At 41.2% G+C, this 22,532-nt stretch overlaps 2 protein-coding genes across 2 annotated transcripts in view; one reads left to right on the plus strand and one right to left on the minus strand.

Moving 5' to 3' along the window:
* Positions 1-22,532, plus strand: part of cdh23 (cadherin-related 23) — a 200,443-nt gene that overhangs the window by 165,749 nt on the left and 12,162 nt on the right. Inside the window, 10 exon segments of the mRNA XM_051959826.1 lie at positions 16,992-17,213; positions 17,304-17,423; positions 17,575-17,755; positions 17,848-17,981; positions 19,041-19,250; positions 19,645-19,752; positions 20,738-20,840; positions 21,395-21,520; positions 21,613-21,816; positions 22,000-22,458. Coding sequence (XP_051815786.1) covers positions 16,992-17,213; positions 17,304-17,423; positions 17,575-17,755; positions 17,848-17,981; positions 19,041-19,250; positions 19,645-19,752; positions 20,738-20,840; positions 21,395-21,520; positions 21,613-21,816; positions 22,000-22,458 — 1,867 coding nt within the window.
* Positions 2,073-14,170, minus strand: vsir (V-set immunoregulatory receptor). Its single transcript, XM_022207225.2, has 7 exons — positions 13,705-14,170; positions 7,106-7,498; positions 6,835-6,885; positions 6,635-6,745; positions 6,335-6,362; positions 5,526-5,701; positions 2,073-3,970 (listed from the first exon to the last, which is right to left on the minus strand). The coding sequence occupies exons 1-7, from the start codon at positions 13,790-13,792 to the stop codon at positions 3,933-3,935; spliced, it is 885 nt and encodes a 294-aa protein (XP_022062917.1). The 5' UTR covers positions 13,793-14,170; the 3' UTR covers positions 2,073-3,932.

Raw genomic sequence — 22,532 nt, forward strand, 5'->3', positions numbered from 1 at the left:
CAAAAGATTCAACATTTTAAAGTAATTGCCTTACTTTACCAGGAGCATATTTGCTTTTTTAAAAATGAACAGTATAACTTTACTATTTTGAATATACAGTCCCCACAGTTGGAACCCAGTTGGAACAACAGTGCACCTTTTATTACTGACATTCAAATCTTTTGTTTTTTAATACTTCGTATGTCCACCAATATTTGTACTCAATCCTACTCAGCATAGAGGATACCGTAACCCTGGAGAAATGTTCTGCCATTTCTCAGAGACGTTTTTTTGTTGCTCTCTGCCGGAGGGCTTGGTACTTTTCTCTGTGAAATACCTTAAAAGTGTTCTGTTGGATTCGAGTCAGGTGACATACTTGTCATAAAGTTTTTAAGCTCAGTTTTCACTTTTCGAGAGAAACTCTTCTGTGATTTTGGCAGCGTGTTTTGGATGGTTATCATCCTGGAATACTCTGCTTCTGACAAGCTTCTGCAGACTGTGAGTCATCTTGTCAGACAGTATTTTGGTTTATCCACAGGCTGTCCTGGTGCATCTAGAAATGTTCTCTTTCCAACACCTTTTGCTCTCATGCAGCCCCATATTATCACACTCCCACCTCTGTGCTTCACTGTCAGGACTTTGCATTAACTGTGGTCGTTCTGACCAGGTTCACACCAAACATGCAGCACCCCACTTAGGATGGATAAATTCATCTTGGTCTCATCTGCTAAATAGGCTCTTTTCAGTATTCATCAGGCTTCTTAACATATTCTGTAGCAAAGTTTTATCTTGCAGCTTTTGTCAAAGAATAAGCTGCTTTTTTCATCTTGGAGACAGTCCATAGAGGTTGACATAACACAATGTTCTCCCCACTGTCTGAGCTGTCAAAGAAGCTTGGATTTCTATCGATAACCACTGTACCAAAACTGGAGCACCTCCCCACCTAAATTATGAAAGTATGGCACTGTCCATGGAGTCAGTTAGAACAGACAACCACTGTGGCACTGATTAGTAGAACTATCATTTGTTCTACACTTCTGATTATTGCTGTGTTTCCACTGCTCTGTACTCAGTCGACAAACTTCCTGTATCCTTTTCCATCTCTGAGAAGTCCCACAGTCTGATATTTCAGTTCCTCTGTTATGCTTGCTTTAGAAGTTCTGATGTTCATTGATCATTTTGTAACCATGTCCATAAAATTAGGCTGATTTCTAACTTGTGTGTCAATGAACTCAGGTGTATTTACTTTAATTGCACTGAGTTTGTTCTCTGAGGCCTGTGTTTTCATTGCTGTGTTTCTAAAGTATTCATTTTTGACTGCTAATGAGAGGGAGTAACCTAGTTGACAACTCAGAATAACGCAATTAATGAGAGGTGATGCATTTTTGAATCTTTTGACATTTAAATGGAATTACTAAGGGGTGTACGCATTGCTGTTGTGTGCAGTATTTCTCATAACTGACACTGTAAATTAAAAACGGTGGTTGGTTTATCTTCTCTCTGAGCTAATTGGCTGTGACGGCACAGGAAGCACCTTATTTGTCAACAGGAAAGCCACAAGTTGTGTCTAAAACGAGGAAGATAAAAGTTGGAAGTTTTTCTGCTTAGAAATGTCTGACATCAAAGAACTTTTTAGACCTGTTTGTATGTCTAGACAGAAATAGTTATGTATTGTACAGTACAGTATGAGCCACATGTACATCTGTTGTCATGTGACAGTGAGTTGCACTATAAAGACATGAGCAGTACAGTCCTGTAATAATGTAGTTCTTGTTAGTGCATGATATAAATACTTAATGGAAGACTGTAGGGAAAGCACTGGAGAGGACAATGACCATCAGCAGACATTTCCCCCTCCCTTCCAGCTCTCTGTCTCTTCTCATAAAACAAGATACTCAGCTTGTTTTATCATTTTCACACCTCAATGCCAGCTTCCCTCTGGTGTGCACCATCTTAGAGGCACAAAAGTGGAACAACCTTGTTTTATCTGTGATGGCTCCCCAGACAAAAACTGCAGTATGTCCTTGTATAGTAATAGTTTTGGAGACCTGCCTCTTGAAAGGAACTATGGTTTCAGAGACTAGACACAAGGCTCTAAGGTTTAATTTTATTACACAAGCTACAAACATGACAATTTAAATGCAATATACAGGACAAATGTGCTTTCACTGCATCTATGTCTAATAGAAACTTCTTACAATTTGGAAATGAAAATTTGCATTCAGGTTAACATGCACACACAATTCAACCAGACCACAAAGTTATTCTAATCTTATATTTGAAAGCACACCCACACAAACAGGTACACAGGCATACATAAAAAGACAAATATCACAAATATCCAAACGTGAAAACATCTCTTCGGATCAAAGAAAAACATACATACATAATACCCTGACCTATATACCTGCTACACATCGTTTTGGAGATCATTTTCACTGAGCACCTGCTTTACACATTTTACCTCAGTATGAAAAAAAACCCACCAGTGGTTTCACACAATCACGCTTCGAGTAAGTAACATCGACACTGCAGTCGTTTGCATTTACTTCTTCACCTTTGGTTAATATTGTAAAGCCATTCCCATAACCATAGTATTTACTTATCAGTCCCATTGCACACGCAAACTAATATACACATTACCACAGTAAACTATAACTAAAAATACAATAAAATTATTCACAAATCAGCATTGTGATTGCAGTGATTAAACTATTGAAAGTTCTTTGTTGTGGTTGTTTGGTATCTTTTTCTTAAAAACTCTGTTAGGCTGCATTCAAGATAAAAACAATAAACCATTTACTCTTAATCTGTACACAAGCATGACAATCAATAACTCCAAAAATTATTTAGACTTTAGTTTTTTTTTTGCTGTTTTGTTTTTGTTTTTTGTTTTTTTTGCAATTTTCAGCACTTTGTGAATAAATTTAAGGCCACTGTGAAGTGCTGTATTTGTGAGAACACATAAAGGAAGGACAGCATTTAAAACAGAGCTGACAGTAAGTGAGGTATCAAAGAGGGAAGAAAGAACAGCCAGCACTAAGTAGAAATGGCACAGAGGAACAAAGAAATTACTGTAAACTTGTGCAAGAATGTTGGTATTTCTCTCATAACTGAGACCAAGTCAGTATGGACTATTTAAGAGTAATGAACATTAACTCTCTTTTATCCCTGTGGTTAATTTTAAATATATTAACATAACTTGTTGTCTCTTAGTTCTGGGGATGTGCGGAAGTGGACAGTATATTACGTTCACATGGTTACCAAATAATCTTTGTTCATTTTATGGGAGCTTCCTTCTTTGACAGTTCCCACAATCAACAAATACATACATACATACATACACACTTTCTATCACACAGTTGTGTGGTCAGTCTGCTTACGTCCACATACTAGGCCAGTGACAGTAAGTTCCAGGAAGACTGCATTGAAAGCTCTTTGGGTTTTGAATAAGAAAGTGCACAAGTTCTTGAAAGAACTAAATCAAACAAATAAGGAAATGCTGGTTTAAACTGCACCAAAAGATGTGATAGGAGCCTCAGTCTAGCACTCTGAACATGCCATCCCTGCACAGGACAGGACTCCCATCCTCAACATTCTGGGCACATCATAAGCAGCAGGCCTCACCAGGCCAGTGTACCTGACGGTCTGCAAGCCCTTTTCAGCGTTTGGATGGAATATCAAATACAAACCCGGCCAACGCCATAACGCAAGCAGTCACAAGCAAAAGGAGGCTTTTGGCCTCCAGCTGTTGTTTCAGGTGCAAATGTTTTTGGAATCAAAAATGCAGTCCTTTTCCCTCCTGCGGTCCAGACAGAGTACAGACGACACCGCTGGAAGAGGTTATTGTGAGACAGTTCATAAGGACAACATTGCTCTGGAGACAGAGAGAAGAGGAAGAGAGGCGCAGGACTGTTTCCAAATCAGCAGTAAGAATGACGTTTCGCTCCTCTTTAAACCTGCAGGAAGTCTGGAGACTCAGGGATGGTGTCTGAAACACAAAAACGTGCACGCCAGTGAGAACAAGCACAAATTAACATTTCATGTCTTTGTGCGGACGTGGAAAATTACATATGAAAGCATTTGCGTGTTTAAAATGACACTCACTTCCGGAAATCTAACAGATCTTGTCAAAAGTCGCATAACAGCATTTCTATTTCCAAACCTCCTACTCTACAGAACAGTACAGGAACACGCAGATACATAGATTTCACAGAAAAAGAAGTGATTCACTGGAAACCCGTTAAAAAGCAGAACAAAGAAGCCTAGAGTCTGCGTTACAACATGTTGTAGATAACAAGGAAGTGCTGCTAGTTGAATTCCACTTAGATGAGGGTCAACAGGCCAAAAAATATGAAGACGAAAGCTGAAGTGTGGCTTTCATCCACGTAACACAAAACCTTAGACAAGAAGCCAGGCTGCACACTTCTATAACATCTGTCAAAGGAAATGAGCTCTGGCAGGGAAAATCCACCTTGACAAATGTAAAGATATTGTTTTTTTGTTGAATTTTTGATGGTTTTATCGATATTTTGACTTTTCTGTCGGAGCGGATACATTGCTGTAATTTGAGAGGACATCAAGCAGTGAAGGTTTATTATTGTAAGAGGAGGTTTTCCTACTATGAACATAACACGAAATGAGAATTCTATTTGGGCAGACAGGCCAAAACTGCAACAATTCGATTAGGGCTGAGTTGGTGAAATGACCTAGTTTTACATTATGTTTATTGTCATTTCTGGATCACCTTCATTATTTTTTTTTCTGCTACTTGTATACATTTGAACAGTAAAATGGTTTGATAGATGTAACTTTTAAAAGCTGCCCTTTGCCTGTCCTTTTCCCTGCGCCTTCTAAGGAAACGGGGCAATCCACCTCAGTATGCCTGGAATGTCTGCACAGGTGCCCCAGGAATCGGTAGAAAAACACACGGGACTGAACCCCTTAACCGTAACTAATGTTTCAGTATTATTTCAAGTTGAGTCAGAGAGAGCGGCTGAAGGGGCCATTAGTGGTAAATGAGAGTGCTGATGGGTGGAGAATGACTTGCGAGGGAGACAAGAGAAGAATTCAGAAGACGACAGCATAAGGAGGTGGTTTCAGCTGTGTGGGTGGAAGAAATTAAACCCTCTGCACAATATTTTTTCTGAGTCACATCAGACTCAGCCCAGCTGTTTTGAGTGAGAGCGTGCAATTTTGCAGTTGCATGTGAACTTCTTTCTGCAAAACACTTCCACTAAAATGCAGGATGTTTCAGCAGATGCGCACAAAGTCATGGTTTCTCCGTGATTGCATCAGAGCTTTACCATACGAAGTGTACATTCTGAAATGGGTACTTGCAGAACTGTGTCCTTGTGTAATACAGCTACATGCCACGAACATAGTGGTCTCTAAGAGAGAGATGCTTTATATTGTTTTTTTTTGTGTGTGTGTGGTGGTATGAGCCAGTGAGAGGTTCCTTCTATTAGTTTCTCTGTCTTGGCCTAAATACTTTCTGTCATGCGACATGAGATATTGTTGGAATGTAGCTTTTGTGGGTGTCCTACCTTCTATTGGGAAGAATACATCGCCACGCGTGGGGGGAGAAAGAGGTGTTCCTGGCTCAGACAACAGGTGTCGGCCTGTCTCAGAGGACTGCCGGGTCATGATCTGGGAAACAGTCCGGGTCTTTATCTGCGGCGATTCTCCGAGAAACACTGGGTTCTCGTGTCCATGAGCCTCACTGAACACACAGACACACACAGGAAAGAGAAGTGTCCCAATGAGTAAGACGTGACCTGCTAAACTCTTTCACAACTCATCTGCTGCTCAACATATGTAGGACACTGCATGTTTGTCGCATCTGTAGTCTAGTAGTAATCATTGCTTTAATTCAGGCGCTTGTTGCCTCATGGTGAACATTAAATATTACAGCAAAACGATTAGCAGTAGCCGGTGCACATGCACATAAATTCCAGCAGGGAGGCATACAATAGTGTCCCTGTTGTAAGCCATAAAATTGTCTCCCTTTGTGCCATAAACTAATCCAGAAGATTTTCCTCAACATTCTCCCACTGGCACACAACACAGCAGCAGGCAAGCAAAGACCGAGACAAGTCCTTTTTTGTTGTTTACAGTAATGTAGTAATTTTGTTGACAGTAATTCAGGCAGTTGAGTTATTGATTATGAAAGATTTCTGAAGCTGTGTGAAGATCTTTAGGAGACAAAACTTTGTAGCTGTAACTTATTTGATCTAAAAACTTGGCTTGACTGAAGCTACCTATTGTATGACAAGTGTTGTGCCCACTGCACAGTGGCTGTGTTTTGAAAGCGCTCAGTGAGCTCAGCTGGCTGACAGACTGTGGGAAAACTTACCTGTCCATCCTCACCAGCTCTTGTGCACCTGGAAGAAAGGAAACGGGAAATGGGCCATTGTGAGTGAATTGAAACGGAGCGGAACACTACAGATGGAGTGTGAATGTGCTTCCTACTGTGTGAAATACAGTTAATCCACCCCAGTGACAGGAAACATGTCCGACCAAACACTATGGGAAACCCACGGTGAGAGATTTATATTTGACCCATAACATGCAGATGGAAATTTGTGTGTGTGTGTGTGTGTGTATCTTTGTAGTTGTGTGTGCATGCTTGTTTGTGCATATCAGTAATACATACGTCTGCTTGACTGGGCGTTCTGCCTCTGTTTGTACACAAGCACCAGAATAAGAGGCAGAGAGAGCAGAGCCAAGATGCAGGCAGCTATGGCCAAGACCACTGGCATGGTGCCTGGGGAGGCAACAAAGACTGTGAGTTAAATCAATGGAATAACTGGCCAGTCATCCGCTGGCTATGAAGGCTTGAATAAGGTCCCATACCTCCAGTTGGTGTGGGATCCCAGACAGTGCAATTCTGAGGTCCACTTCTCCCTGGAAAGAGATAATGCACACATTTTTTCCTCAGACATATCAAAATTTAACATTGGTTTAATGCAGCTGTTAGAGCATTAATTCATAAATGTGTAAACCCAAATGCGCACTGAAAGACAGCATTACATAAATGAAAAATCCTACTTAGCAAGTCATGTGTGATAGGTTTACTATATTCTAAGGCGCTGCACTTTCACAGCCACACATCTGATGTCCTTACGTGGTGTAACGTGGAGAATAACGTGGCTGTGGGACCTCTGCACCAGCGAGCCATGCTTATGCTCCACCTTAATTTCGAGGACCATGCAGCAGTAGCGACCCTGGTCAGCGTTGGTCACATTCTGCAGCACCACCCATAAGTTTTTCTCGGTGTGCCCAAACTGCAATCCCTGCGGCATGGTGTGGTTGCCATGCAAGTTAATATTGCGCGGGCCCTTTCCTCCCGTGCAGTGCTGGTCGCTGTGGGGTGTGAAAAGCCAGCTGCGCCTCACAGCATCACTGGGGTACAAAGGGGCACCTTTCTGGGTGCACACCAGTTTGGCGGTTGCACCCTCAGGACAGCTGTAGTAGAGGTGGGGGGAAGAGACACCCAATGTGGGGTGGGACGTCTCACCTGTGGCGAGAAAGAAAAAAGACGAGACTTGTAGGCAACACAGATAAATTCCTTTCAGATTTCCTCATAAACATTCTACCAATCAAAGGCTTTAGTTCAAAGATTCCAACGTTTGTTTTCTATCTGTAGCTAGATTTATAGAGGAATTGCCATGCAGTGGAAATTGTAAGTAGTGCCTGGGAAGCTCAACCCAGGGAAAAAAAATCCCCTTTATTTTTATATTACAGATGACAAAGAAGAACCAGAGCATAGAGGGGAGTATATTTAGTACAAATATTAAAGTCACAGTTGGTTAAGTTTATATTGGTGGCAGCTGTTTTTTTCTGATGAAAAAAAAAATTCTAAAACTGCACAAAAGACTGCTCATACTTATGTAGGTCGGTCAAGATGTGTCATGCAAACTTCCAACATCCTCTCACTTGTGTGGATGAGAGACTAAAATGTTATAAAGGTAAATAATTCCTGTTATTATTTGTATACGTTGTTGGAAATCACAGTTCCATTCAAATAATTTGGTGTCTAGAGTTGAGCAAAGTGAAGTCCCTGCATGGTACCACGAGTCATAACGCAAATAACCACAGCAAGAAAAGTAATAATAGCAACTACCAATTTCAACAAGGATTTGCGACCAAAGAACAACCATTTTTGTGTCCCGTTTCCGCTGCTTCGTAGTTTTTTGTGCCTTTGGAACAACACAGTTTGTGGTTAGAAACAGAACATAGACTGCTGGCTAAAATAAATATGCTAACCTCCCGTGGGAGTTAAATTGGCTGTTCCTCTCCGTCAGCTACAGAAATACATGCAGGGCTTCATGTGACATGTCTTTACCCATTACACTAGCAACAAACTGTAAATCTCACTGTTGGATGATTTTCTGGAGCACCACTATTGCTGCTGTGGTATTATCAGCCAGTGATTGCAAAGTTTATTCTCAGAAGATGTTACAGTGACACAGATTATCTGCACATTTTCATGTACATTCAGGAAACCAACAAGACAGCTGTGAAACAAGTTTTTTTTTTCCTTTACATATTGCTTAAACCGTGCTCCCTCTCTCTCTCTCTCTCTCTCTCACATTCTACTTTCAACCACATCCTGCTCTGACTTCTTCAGTGCAGTAGTGGAACACAAGAATAAACTCTTTAATGTGTGCTTTGAATGATCATTTCATTGCTGTAACAACAAAATAAACAGACCCTCAGGCAGAGGAGTTTGAATCCACTCTCTGAACCCCGACTCAAAAAAAAAAAAGTCATTGCAAACACAACATATTCTATAAAATGTGCCCACACAATAAATGACTCCGGTACACCCAACATGTGAAATAACAGAACAACTGTGTCGCTCTCTGGCTTTGTCAGCTTAAACAGATCATTACCACTCTTTGTTTGCAACAGCTTGCAGTGTGGTTTAGCATCCAAGAATGCTTAGTGGTGCAAAGAGGACAGGAAGGCTACGTGCAAGAGTGTGTGTGCATGTGAATTACAAGCATGTGTGGGGGTGGAGTGCGGCAAAAGAGAAGTGTGCCAACAAATGTGTACTACTGCAGTGGCGCCACAAATCGACCATTTTTTACAACGAGTGTGGACGGTGTGATTAGAGGATGGTCAGCGCCAGAGTTTGAGGAGTAGTCTTCCTTCCTGAGTCTTCCCAGCACGCGAACACTCCTCCCACTCCTTCCCTCTGACTCCTTGCTACTGAGAACTGAAGTGGAAGAGCTGCAGCTGCTGCATCGGCAGAGAATCTCAAGCAGGTTGCAGCTCAACCCACACACGGATCAGAAACTATGTCACTGGTGCTGATTTTCCCTTCCTAATTTTTCATTAATGATTTGCAAATACCAGTCAAAAGTATGGACACATCTTCTGATTCAATGCCTTTTATTTATTTGTATTATTTTCTACATTGTAGATTAATACTGAAGATTAACACTTTTTTGTTTACAACATAATTCTGTATGTATTCTTGATGTCTTCAGTATTAATCTACAATGTGTAAAATAATTTATTTAAAAACATTGCATGAGAAAGTGTGTCCAAACTTTTGACTGATAGAGTATATTATCTATAAAAAAAATACAAAACTGTGATCACTGCTTTCTAAATCAAAACAAGACATTAAATTGCTTAAATCTTGTCTGGCCAGTAGACTTTAAAGACTCTAAATACTGACTTTAGTAGAAAGGAAGACGAGAAGTTTGACAATATGAACTCATCAGATTTTGGCATTTTTGATGGCTTAAGTCATTAGTGGATGATTGAAATAGTTGGGAGATTCATTTTCTTTATATTAAAAAAAAACACATTTTTTTTTGCTAAACCAATTGATTCATCAAGTAGTCATTGCAAATGTATTCTTCTACTATCTAATGAAAACACATGCAGTTAAACCACAGATTGAACTGCAGCATGCTCAAAAGGTTAAGGTCATAGGGAACTGTGGGAGCAACCTTTTGTGATTCTAGTAAATCTAACTGAACTGTCCACTGGCTGTTTTATTGCAGATGCACCATGCAGGAATGTCGGGTTTGCTAGAACTTAATGAGGAAGCTCCAATTGTTTCAGTTTAAATGTCAGTACGAGCTTTGAGTGGTTGGTTTAGACTCAGCTGGGCATGAAATGCAGAAGCTGAACTGTCAGCAACCTTTGCTCTTTGATTAGTTGTGTATGTTTGTATGTAAAGTATGTGTGCATCCTGTATGTGCATCCTGTGTGTGTTTCAGACTGTCAGATCCATGCTGCTGAAACTCTGCACTGAACATTGTGCACTAAGAAAACCAATAGGAAGACCAGAGAGGGTGATTAAAGCGAAACTGTTATCCCCCGGCTGTTCCTGCCTGCCTGGTGGGACAATAGGAGGGGAAGACCTTCTCCTCTCCTGTTTCACACCCACCCTGCCTTTCTTTTTGACAGCTCAGTCTGCCTTTTTTCGCCCAATTTACACACGTGAATAATATCTGGTAAAGGAAAGAGAGGAGAGAGTTTTTCTGTAAAATATTCCTCAGGTTTTGAGACTAGGGAGCCAAAAGTTGCCTCGGTTATATTTCACATATCTCTTTCTGACAAGACCAGACGTTTCTAGAAGGAAATGAATATAGTTTATCTTATTAGATGGTGCTTACTACAGTGTCAGCATTACAGGCTGCCTTGATGTGGCTGCAAACCAGGTGAAAACAGGCCGCAGAATTTGCCTGTATCAGGATCAGACAAGATTTCTTTCGCTTACATATACCAGGCATCTGCGGTTTGGCTCAATTGTAGATCTACATTTCCTCCTGTGATCTCTGTTCTCAGGATCCTGATAGCCCCTGAGGGTCCAGAAACAGGCGCTCCTTTGTTTTAAGGGTGAATACCACCTGTTTAGGACATGTTGCCGCTGACAGCTTTCTTTTATTCAGACATGGAGCACAGCCTGTGTGAACTGATTAAAACAGATTTTTTCTGCTGAAACTTAGACTGAGCCTCTGTGAGGTTATGCAGCTTTTCGATACTCTTTTGTATTAAACAGATACTAATACAACACTGATACACACTCCTGGTGCACAGCATAGGGAACATACCCCACTGGTTGGTCTGCTGGTCTTTGACTTGCATAAATTCTCTACTTGTCTACAAGTGCTGCTTCCCGACACACACTTCAGACTCCACCCTTTTCACACCTACTGTAATGGTAATGATTGTCCAACCCGGCAGGACATTAACCCCCTCCTATAGCAAAAGTTACAGAGTTTCAGTTGTGTTCTGGCATAACAGAGCAAACAGTGGCAACTTTTAGCAACAGGATGTGTTCAAATGTGGCTCCGAGACACTACCTTGTCACAAAAGGAAGTGGTAAATGGTCGTGTAGTACAAGTCATCACGTTCAGGGATATATGACATTTGCTGATAATAATGTGCTGTCTGTCAGTGCTACCAGTTTGTGATGAATTCCTATTAACAATATGTCTACAACCAAGTTTGATTCTTCTTCATTTTCTAAATTCCCTTAATAAATTTAGGGACGTAAAGGCTTGTGTAATGAACAACTCTTAACATAATGCGTAATGAAAGTTTTGTCAACACGTTTACAACACAGTTACAACATCAGTTCCTCATTTTTACCAAATCAACAACGCAGCTGAAACGTCATTCTGAAAGTGCAAATGGGTCTTTTTGTGCTTTTGAAACAGTAAAAGTGCATTTTTTGCATCATTTTAACAAATTTACTGAAATCACTACATTGCCTGATTCTGCCCTCTTTTATATGGTTCCTGCTTTCCTGTAATTTTCATACCACTGAGTACATTGTTCTTAGATCTTTAATAACTAAAGCGCGTTAGGTTACAGTTTTTGTTGCTGTGACTGCAAGCAGAGTCAAGACTCTATCAAGATTAGTCAATGCTGTGGCCTTGTGCTGTTCATCATATCACCAGTGTGGCAAACAAACCCTGAACAGCAGTTTGGAGGCCACATTCTCACCGCACGTTAGGCACGATTACAGCTATGATTTTGGAATGTAAAAAGATGACTATCAGAAAATTCACACAAGAACACGGGGGCTCCCCCTCCTCCACTATCTTCTTATTACTAATGCATATGCTGTATGAGCCCACACAACTGTTACTGCCTGTTTCCCCCTGGTCAGGCCTGTTCCTGTCAATGAGATTGACCATGGAAACCAGCAGCCTAATGAAGACTTACTCATTTAGAACAGGAGATCAATGCGAGTTCTGACAGGAGGAGAAACCTAAGAAGGAGTAAGCACTCACATCATGTGCCATTTTTGACCATTTCTGAATATGCCATTGTCCTCTGTAGGGAGCTAAATGCTTATCTAGACTGAGAGGGAAAAAGAGCCACTGATTATTGCTCTGTTTTTCTCCAGTCATATTTTGCCCAGTAGAAACCCATTACTGGCAGTGGCACAAACAGCTGTTTTCATCATAGGCTGAAAGGAAGGAAACTTCCTACAATGAAGACATAACAGGGCTGAAAGGAGGGTATTGCAGAGTTAAGTTGAAGTCTTCTGGGTCTCTCAGTTTTAGGGGCCTGCATGAATAATTCAGAAACACTGCATGTATACATCACATAGATCAAATATGAGCCACTAAATTCGCTTTTGATGTCTTCATAATTATCAACACTCCAAATCACAACACACTCTGAGTCATTTTTGCAGTCCAAGATGAGTCAGCCTGAAGTTTAAAACATCTCTATTGCCTTTTGACGGACTTATCTCCTGAGCTTATCTAAATAGACCAAATCCTAAAGCCGAAAGCTGATAACCTCCAAAGTTTTCCGCAGCGTTTGAAGTGCAGCCTCCTGCCAACAGCTGCTTCTCCTCTCTCCTCCTGCGTCAGTTGCCTCAACTTCAAGCAATACCAAAGTCCTTGGGGGGAAAAAACAACTTCATTTTATAACAGCTCCCATGATAACGTGTGGAATTCCTATGAAAATAAAGCGGATAAGTTACTGTATGTAAAACTATCTTGCGCTCTTTCACACAGCTCTCGTTTTGGAGATTATTTTTCCATGCACAAGTGTTGACCACTTTTACGCACTCATAAGTCTAAAATTGACGACGGCCACTCGCTAGTTTGCGGCTGAGTTTAAGGTGGATTTACACTTCACTACATCCCAGGGAGGGGCTTTAAAACAGCTTCGCACCAGATGTTCTGACTCAAAACAACAACAGCATCAGACCAAACCTGTAAAGCTCTAAATGTGCTCAAACCGAACTTTTTTTTTGCGGCGACTAAATGCGCGTAAAATAGCATGTGCTTAAAATTACGACTTTTTTCTGAAAAAAAAAAAAATTAGGAAATGGCACAAAAAAGTGAAGGAAAACTGGTTAAAACAGCAAAATAGCAGAGATACTCATAGTTTCTGTTCGCAGTAATTTCACAAAGGGCTTCCATCAGGCCGGTCATCGGTGTTATCACACAACACACGCACTTTGGACACATGAAGTTCCTACCGAAGCTCAACAGACCAATTATAGCCTAGTTGCACATGTACAGGGGCTTGGTTTTCGTCTTTTATCACCCCCAAATCCTCCCCAGTCTTTGTCAATCGACTTTTCGTTGCGTAAAAACTGTTCGCCATCAGTGACTTCGATAATTTGTTTGGTCACTAAAACACAAGTGACAACAAGTTGACACACGCCCGGATGAGCCAGTTTAACAAGTCTGAAGAAGGATGAATGTCAGAGTGATTGTTCGTGCTTACCTGCAGCTATGGAAAACACAGCAGAGAGAAACCAAAGCATGCTCTTCTCTCCCCCGACTGATGTCCGGCGATGTAATCCCCTCTCCATGGCTGTGTGGATAAGACGAAGAAAAAAAAGTAGCAGAGCTGTGTTTGACTCAGGCTGTGATCAACTATCTCTACAAGCTGCCTGCGCACAACTTTTGCCCATTTACACTTAAACTGGGCAGATTCTCTCAACCAAAAACACCACGAGGGGGGTGACAGTTCCTTGTTTATTGCTCTCTAACCTTAAGCCTTCTGAGTTTTAAAGCGCCAAAGCAACGTGGTACACGAAGTCAAAACGCTCCTCCCCTACTGTCAGTCTCTGTCTCGCTCTCTTTCTCTCTCTCTCGTTCTCTCTCTTTCTGCCCCACCCTCAGAGCAAAGCACCGATGAACCATATTTGTGCAACAAACAGTGCACAAATACACTGCCTGTCCCAAAAAAGTCACCACCTGGATTAAACTGAGCAAATAGGTAGGAGCTTTCTATTGGATAATTACTGCAGTGATGAATATGTTTCAGCTGCAACAACTTATTTAACCCTAGCTGATGCAGTGAGAAGCGTCTCGTTTCTTAAACAATCATGTTGGAAGACATATCCTGAAGTCATGGAAGGATGTTGATTCAGAAAGGTGAAATTATTGACCTGCTTCAAGCAAAGAAAACAACTAAGGAGATGTCTGAAACTTCTACAGTCGTGTTCAGAACCATCCAACTCATTATTAAAACCTGAAAAGATAGTGGTGAACCATCATCTTTGAGGAACAAATGTGGTGGGCTTGTGGTCTAATGAGTTCAGATTTACCATGTTCCAAAGTGATCGGTGCTTCAGGGTAAGAAGAGAGGTGATGAAGTGATGAACTCATCATGGCTAGTGCCTACAAGTCTATGGGGGTTAGGGTTATGATGTGGGGTTGGTCAGGTTCAGCAATGCTCCCAAAGAATGTAAGCTGACTACATGAGTATGCTAAAAAAAATTACCAGATCTTTCCATCAGTGGAGTTTTTCTTCTCCGATGGCATGAGAATTTCCCAAGATGACAATGCCGAGAGAATGAGGCATCATTTTCACACATAGATCGGCCTCCACAGAGTCCAGACCTCAGCCTCACTAAGAATCTTTGGGAGGCAAATGGGTTTATGGTGTGATAAGTAAATTTACTACTATTTGAATTTGCCACAGATTTAGTTATCACAAATTTGCAATGGGGTCATCAACAATGGCCATTTACTGATGTATCCTTTTTCAGTTTTGAAAGTACTATATCACTTTTGGAAAGATATATGTGAAGTATTACCTGACCTTTTCTTAGAGAAATGTGATAAATCTGCAGTGGGATATATCAAAATCGAAAAATTCCATTTTTGCAACATTTTGCTGACCGCTGATTTAGATCTTGGGCTCAAATTGAAGCCAAGAACATATACTAGAAGATTGCATTGACAGAATTTGTGGGCATCTTTTTTAACCCTGGACTTCATTCAAGGACACTGTGAGTTGCTGATGATACAATCTGCTAGAGATGACCAGACTTTGTCTCTAGTAGAGACTGCTGCCCAAAAGCACTGAATCCTACATTTCCCATAATGCACGTCTAATTGTCTTTCAACTCTTGCGAACACCAGACAGGAGTTCACTCTGACCAACAACTTCACAACTATTACAAACTGAAATGTCTATAAAAATTAAACTTCACTGCTCAGGAGACACACTGGTTTCAGTTAATTGCACTCATACGTTCATAATAAATGTCTTCCTGGTTTTGACTAAACATTAACAGGAATGGACTTTAGGTTTGCTACTTCCATCCATTTGAAGGAGTCTTTCCTCTGAATTTATTAAACACTTTTAGAACTCAAGATCTATTTGAGGGTCTCTAAAGCCTGCGCACATTTACAGATGTGGAGCAAAAGCAGTAAATTCATCACATACTTTTTTTTTTTTTTACCTCAGACAGGTGAGCTGTTACAGACGCACAGTTTATCAGCTGCACTTAAATCATTGGTTACATAGCAGATGTTGGCATATATTTATTTCAATGCTGATAAAGAAGAAGCAAGATTATCATTAGAGAATTTTCACTATGTTGGAAACCATAGATAAACTTCTAGCTATTGGCTATTTAGATAGTTTGTTATTATTTTAGATTTAGTCTTTTGGCCATTGTTCACTTGGTGTCCATATAACAAAATTGAGGTAAAAACGACCTTCCACCTGTGAAAGTTCTGCGAAGTTCTACCAACATGTTCAGTCAGAAGCCTTCTTTTACTTCCCTTGACATTCTTTTTGAAGGTAAGATAATTAAAGATGTTCTAAAAATGTTAACAGTAAATACACTGTTAGACCATTCTCCGTTCCCTCACTGACATCTCACTTACAGGAATGTTGTAAAACGTTTCTCAGGTCTGTTTAAAACCTGAAAAACATTTTTGGAATGTTGTTGGAAAACATTCTTCCTTTGATACGATGCAACATTGTGAAAATGTTTTACAAAAGAACATTCTATAATGCATTCCCTCTGCAATGTTCTAAAATGTCTAAGAGCATTGCAAGAAGAATGTATTATAATACATCACAGTACAAGAACATTTTATAAAAATCACTTCAGGCCTAGAAATTATCTGGAAAACATTTTTTGAATGTTGCTTTGAGAAGGTTTTTAATTTTTAGCACAGAGAATAATCTGTGTTCCTGACAGCTCCCTATAAGCTTCTTCTGGATGTCAACGCTATGCCTTAGTTTACTCTTAAACTCATTGGAGCATTGAAATGGAAATGGTGAAAATTAGTTTGAGCATTATATTGAAATGTATTAATACTGATAGTACTTTTAAATAATGTTAGCCAATGTTGTGGGAACATTCCTTGCTCTGAATGACAGAATTTAAACACTGACAGACAGATCAAGCCACTAATGTCACATATCCCATGCTAAAAAAATATTAAAGTGGTAGAATAAAATCAGCGCCCTTTATGGTTTGACTTGGCTAATATTGTGAAGTTAAAGTTTTTGCAATTTATTTACATAAAATTAATACAATATATTTTCCATTAAATGAAGCTACAGTGTTGTTTTAACAACTGCAAGGTGAGTTTTGTTTTTACTATACTGTAAAATTATTATTCTGTTTTTGAGTAATATTGCATACAGACAGATTCACAGATTAACAGAAGGACAAACATATGCCGATCTTGGTGGATTAATAAGTCAAAGAATCAATACAGCTGCAAACGTTTTCTCATGCTTCTTTATTTCTAACACAGACATCAACCACCATCTACGTTCGCATCTTGGATGAGAATGATAACGCCCCGGAGTTCCCTGAGGAGGAGTACATCACAGACCTGAGCGAGGGACCAGAGACGGTGGGTGCCACCATCGCCACGGTAACCGCCATCGATCCAGATGAGGGTCTGAACGGCACCTTGCGATATGCCATCGCTCACGGCAACCTTATCCAGACTTTCCGCATCGACAGCATCACGGTAAACCCATGACAGCTGCTGTTGTATTGCAGAGATACAAGCAACAGCGAGAAAAGAAGTTAACTTTCTGTGTGTGATGTGTGTATTTAGGGGAGAATCACGGCTGTAAAGGAGCTGGATTATGAGATCAGCAACGGACATTATACTCTGGTTGTCACAGCGACGGATCAGTGTCCATACCCTGCTCTTCGCTTGACATCTAGCACGACAGTAATTATGCACACTCTTTATATTTACTGACATAATGCGCACGCATCCTTCAATATGGACCAGCATTAGCCTTGTATATGTTAACGCTGCATGTGTAAAATCAGATTTGTGTAGTTAGCTCTATCAGTCAGCTCTTCCTCTCCTTGCTTAGGTGCTGGTGAACGTCTTAGATGTGAATGACGTGACGCCCACTTTCCCCAAACCCTATGAGGGGCCGTTCGAGGTGACTGAGGGCCAGCCGGGGCCTCGGGTGTGGACACTCAGAGCCAGTGATGAAGACTCTGGGCTCAACGGCAAAGTGGAGTACAGCATCACCGGTGGAGATTACAAGAGTCAGTATGGGATGGCTTTTTTGCAGCGATAGTGAGATATTATTAAATTCTTTCTGTGTATCTCTGAGCTTCTCTCTGTGCCTCCCTATCAGACGAGTTCACGGTTTCTCCAGTTGAGGGAGAGCTTCGGGTGAGGAAGGGTGTAGAGCTGGACCGGGAGACCACAGCGTTCTACAACATCACCGTCACAGCCCGGGATCTGGGAACGCCGTCACGCAACAGCTCGGTTGGCCACGAAACTCAACACTCTCATACGCAAGCAGGCCCACACTCTCACCATATCCTCTTGAACAATCAAGATCTTGCCAGAATCACTTCTGTAATGTCATTTAGCCTGTAAGCACACACGACTCTTCAGTTTCACAGATGCATAGATGGTTTCTTATGTGACTTTAACACGGCCAGAATGCTTGAAAAACAACACCACAACCACAAATTCTGCCACTCTACTGAGTCTGTTATCTTCATGTCACAGAGCTAAAACATTATAACAGCTGTTTGTTTTGATGAGTTAATAAGGAGTTATGTGGTTTATTTCAACATAAAGAAACCATCTGCATAAGAGGAAGAACACTATTATGGGTCTGTTTAACATTTTGCAGTTCTTTGTTCAGTTCTCATCGTCAAAATCAACCAAATGAAAAACGAATTTGAAACTTTCCTTATCCATTTCTTTGATTATTTCACAAATGATAATTGTCTCTGTTTAATTTTTATTAGTTCAGGATTGGGTTGTTGCTTCAGAATTAGAATTTTAAAAATGGCAGGGTGTTCTATATTTCCATATCTGGGTTTTAGGCTTGTGGTTTGACTGTACCATTTCTTTCCCAGGGGAGTCTACAGAGAGCCACAGACACAGTAGTGAAACCCCTTTATGCATCATGCAGTACATCTGACAATGCCAGAATGTATCAGCTATATTATGTTTTATGCATTAATAAAATCTGTAGACACTATGTTGAGTTTTATACTGTTAGTCATTTTGTCTTTATATTTATATTTATTTAAAGGATGTAATTCTGTGCTTATCATGAACAGCAATAACAATATATTGACCTAAAGCTCCAGTCTGTGAAAAATGTTCACAAAAATGAAAGCACTCTCCCTAAACAGGGTAGCTGGTAAATTATTGCAAGGTCAGATGTGGTATACTTTACATCGTTTATATCTAATGCGCCCCACTGTGTCATGGCTGGCTGTGGTTCCTCTGGGCGTAAGTGGCACAGTCAAACCAGACTACAGGCTTGAACTGAAGGTTTGAAATGTTACCACTTGTTCTGTTTAGGTGGTGGTGGGCGTCTACGTCCTGGATATCAATGATAACGATCCAGTCCTCCTCAACCTGCCTTTCAACACGAGCGTGAGTGAGGGCGCCCCCATACACACCTCTGTGGCCAGAGTCCGAGCACGAGATGCCGACAGCGGACGTAACGCGCTGCTCACTTATAACATCACTGGTGGCAACCGGGATGGAGCCTTCTACATCAATGACACAGTGAGAGACATGAACGGTGTTGTTGTTACTCATGTGGTTGTAGCTAGAGGAGGTGGTGAAAAATGAGAGCATGACAGTGCAAGCTATTTGATCACACATTAGGCTGTCAGCTTAATGCAACTTAAGACAGGTGTTCCTGCCTGCTTTCATCTATAGTCAGCGCTCTACACTTGTACAGTCTTGCCACAACACTGCTAGTGCTAGCAGCATACACATTTGTAAATTTAAAGCATTATCACTGGATAATATGGCATATTCTGTAAAGAAAGAGAGAAAACACATAAGCAGCAGTAATATAATGATATGCACAGTTGATAAATCGTATGTAAAACATCAAAAATAGATCTTTAAACACCCGCATGACTTGCCTCCACCTCCTTTCTGTGTCTCCTAGACAGGTGTGGTGCAGGTGAACAGACCGTTGGACAGAGAGCGAGTGGCCGAGTACAGACTCACCATCACTGCCAAAGACAACCCCGAGAACAGCCACATCTCTCGGAGGGTAAGCCACTCTCCTGTGCACATGTACTGCAAGCGTTCGCACATGACTACATACACAGCCTGCTAGAGAAACCACTGAAACAATCGTAAGGCACAGTCAGTGATACAAAACAGTGTGGCTTTTCAAGAAACCTTTCCACGAATCCCTATCAATGGGCAGTGCTGTAAGTTTTTAAGTGCGCCAACCAGCTTTGCGCCAGTTTATCAGCAAAATGTAGCAATATATGCACACTACTGTTCAAAAGGCAATTCCATGCTTTCCATGAAAACTCACACTTTTATTCATGTGCTAACATAATTGCGCAAGGGTTTTCTATTCATCAATTAACCTTTCAACATGATTAGCTAACACAATGTAGCATTAGGATACAGGAGGGATGGTTGCTGGAAATGTAAATATTCCATTAAAAATCAGCCATTTCCAGCTAGAATAGTCATTTACCACATTAACAGTGTCTAGACTGTATTTCTGATTCATTTAATGCTATTTTCATTGAAAAAAATTACCTTCTTTCAAAAATGAGGACATTTTTTGACATTGATTTAAATGGATTCTTTATGTCCGTGTATATATGTGTGTGTGTGTGTGTGTGTGTGTGTGTGTGTGTGTGTGTGTGCAGGATTTGTACTTACTTTGCACAAGAAGTTTATCTAAGAGAGTTGCATTATTCTATGATATGTATGGAGTTATAATTGTTTATGCAGGTGTCTGATAACCTGTTTTGATTTTAACTGCTAGGGCCCTGTCTTACATGCATATCATTACATGCACACTCTTTACTTCTAAGCTGAGCATCAGAACGACTCTAGCTGCACCTGTGATATTTTCTGTGCCTCTGTGGCAAAGGTGACAAACTGTTCTTGCTACGAGCTGTAAACAAGTTAACCACAGAGATTCGGAACACACCGCACAACAGCTCTATTCTGACTTCTCTTCTTGCCTTCTATAATTGCCTCTTTATCCCTCTTGTGTCCCACACCACCAGGATTCAGACATCTTGATAATCACCATTTTGGATGAGAATGACAACAAGCCGGTGTTCACCAGGTCCAGCTACAGGGCTGAAATCACTGAGAATGCTGCAGCAGGTAGCATCAAAGTGTTCGTGCCATGTGTCTAGCTTTTTCTTTTTGCTTGAGTGGTGCAAGCTATAATTGCAGCACAGAGCAGTGTGCCGAAACACTGTCTGCAGCCCTGTCTCCTCCACTTCCTGACTATGTTTACTTACAGTTCGTGTTCAGTGAAGATTTTTTTTTTCATTTCAGAACTAGCACCTTGATGTTTTGAATTTGCTTTAGAGCTTTAAAAATAAATGTGCAACCAGAGATCCACTAGAGCAGTCATTTCGAATCTGAAATTAAAGCTAGTCCAGTTTACCTGACAATTCTGATTATTAAAGTTGTCAGAGTGAGTTTCAAGATTTTATCAGTGTCTTTAGACATAATTAGACACGCATGAGCAAATCCTCCAAACAGTTACTTCACTTGGTCATTGGTAGCAGATACCACAGGTAGTTTGCTGATTGCTGTACAGAAGATTTTTACCCACTGTGATCATTTGACTGCTGTTGTTTTGTATTTTTTTTTAATATGACAACAGCACTATGAATCAAAGCGTCTTGTTATATCTGCTTGTCTTTTAGGCAGCAACGTAACAGTCTTAAATGGGCCAGTTCTGGCTCAGGATAGAGACATTGGCCCTAATGCTGTGGTGAAGTACCGCCTGCTGGGGCCGAGGGTGGACCTATTTACTGTGGACAAAGATACTGGTAACATTATGACTATTCAGCAAACAGAAAAAAATGAAGTAAAACTTAAAAATGTGCAGTGCAAATGGTAATGCTCCTGTGTCTCTGTCCAGGTCTGATATATGTCCGTCAGGGAGCAAAGCTGGATCGTGAGGCATATCAGGAGCCACGGATAGAGCTGTTTCTGGTTGCAGAGGACATAGGAGGCTTAAACAACAGTGTCCCTCTCACAGTCGCAATCCTGGATCAGAATGACAACCCTCCTGTCTTCAGCCCATCCAATTTCAGTGTTCGACTCCCTGAGAACAGCCCCACTGGTGAGTGTTTTGCCTCTTATCTGTGTATGAGTCTATTGGAAGGAATACAACTTACATATAATCAACATTCCTCAGGGTAAAGCTGTCACTGGCAGATAGGTGTTGCATCCCCACTGTGTGAGGAAAATGGAATTGACTGGTCACAGGAATATGACTGTGTGTGCCTGCCTGTGTCTCCTCCAGGTGTGGTGGTGGCTCAGCTGTCGGCCACAGATGCTGACTCCGGCGCTAACGGCTGGCTGATGTATCGGCTGGTCAGCGGTGCTCAGGACCGCTTTGTGGTCGACCCGCTCTCTGGCGCTGTTTTGGTCGGAAACACCACACTTGACAGAGAACAGCAAGGGTCCTACCGCCTCGTCGTCATGGCAACTGATCGTGGCACTCCCCCACTGTCGGGTACAGCCACCCTGACAGTGATCCTGGATGATGTCAACGACTCACGGCCGCGTTTTACCGAACGTATAACCGTCATAAGCGTCAATGAGTCCACTCCGCCTGGCGTGGTTGTAGCCACACTGACCGCCGAGGATCCAGACCTGCATCCACGGCTCGAGTATTTCATCATCTCAGTGGAGGCAAAGGATGATGGGAACAACCCTGTAGATGGTCTGCAGGAGTCCTTTGGCATTGATTTACACACTGGTGAGAACACACTTTATATTCTGATGTAAGAAGCTTTCCTTTGATGAATGAGGCTGTATAGCCCATATAGGTGA

Source organism: Acanthochromis polyacanthus, chromosome 15 (genome assembly GCF_021347895.1).
Source record: "Acanthochromis polyacanthus isolate Apoly-LR-REF ecotype Palm Island chromosome 15, KAUST_Apoly_ChrSc, whole genome shotgun sequence".
NCBI classification, from domain to species: Eukaryota; Metazoa; Chordata; class Actinopteri; family Pomacentridae; genus Acanthochromis; species Acanthochromis polyacanthus.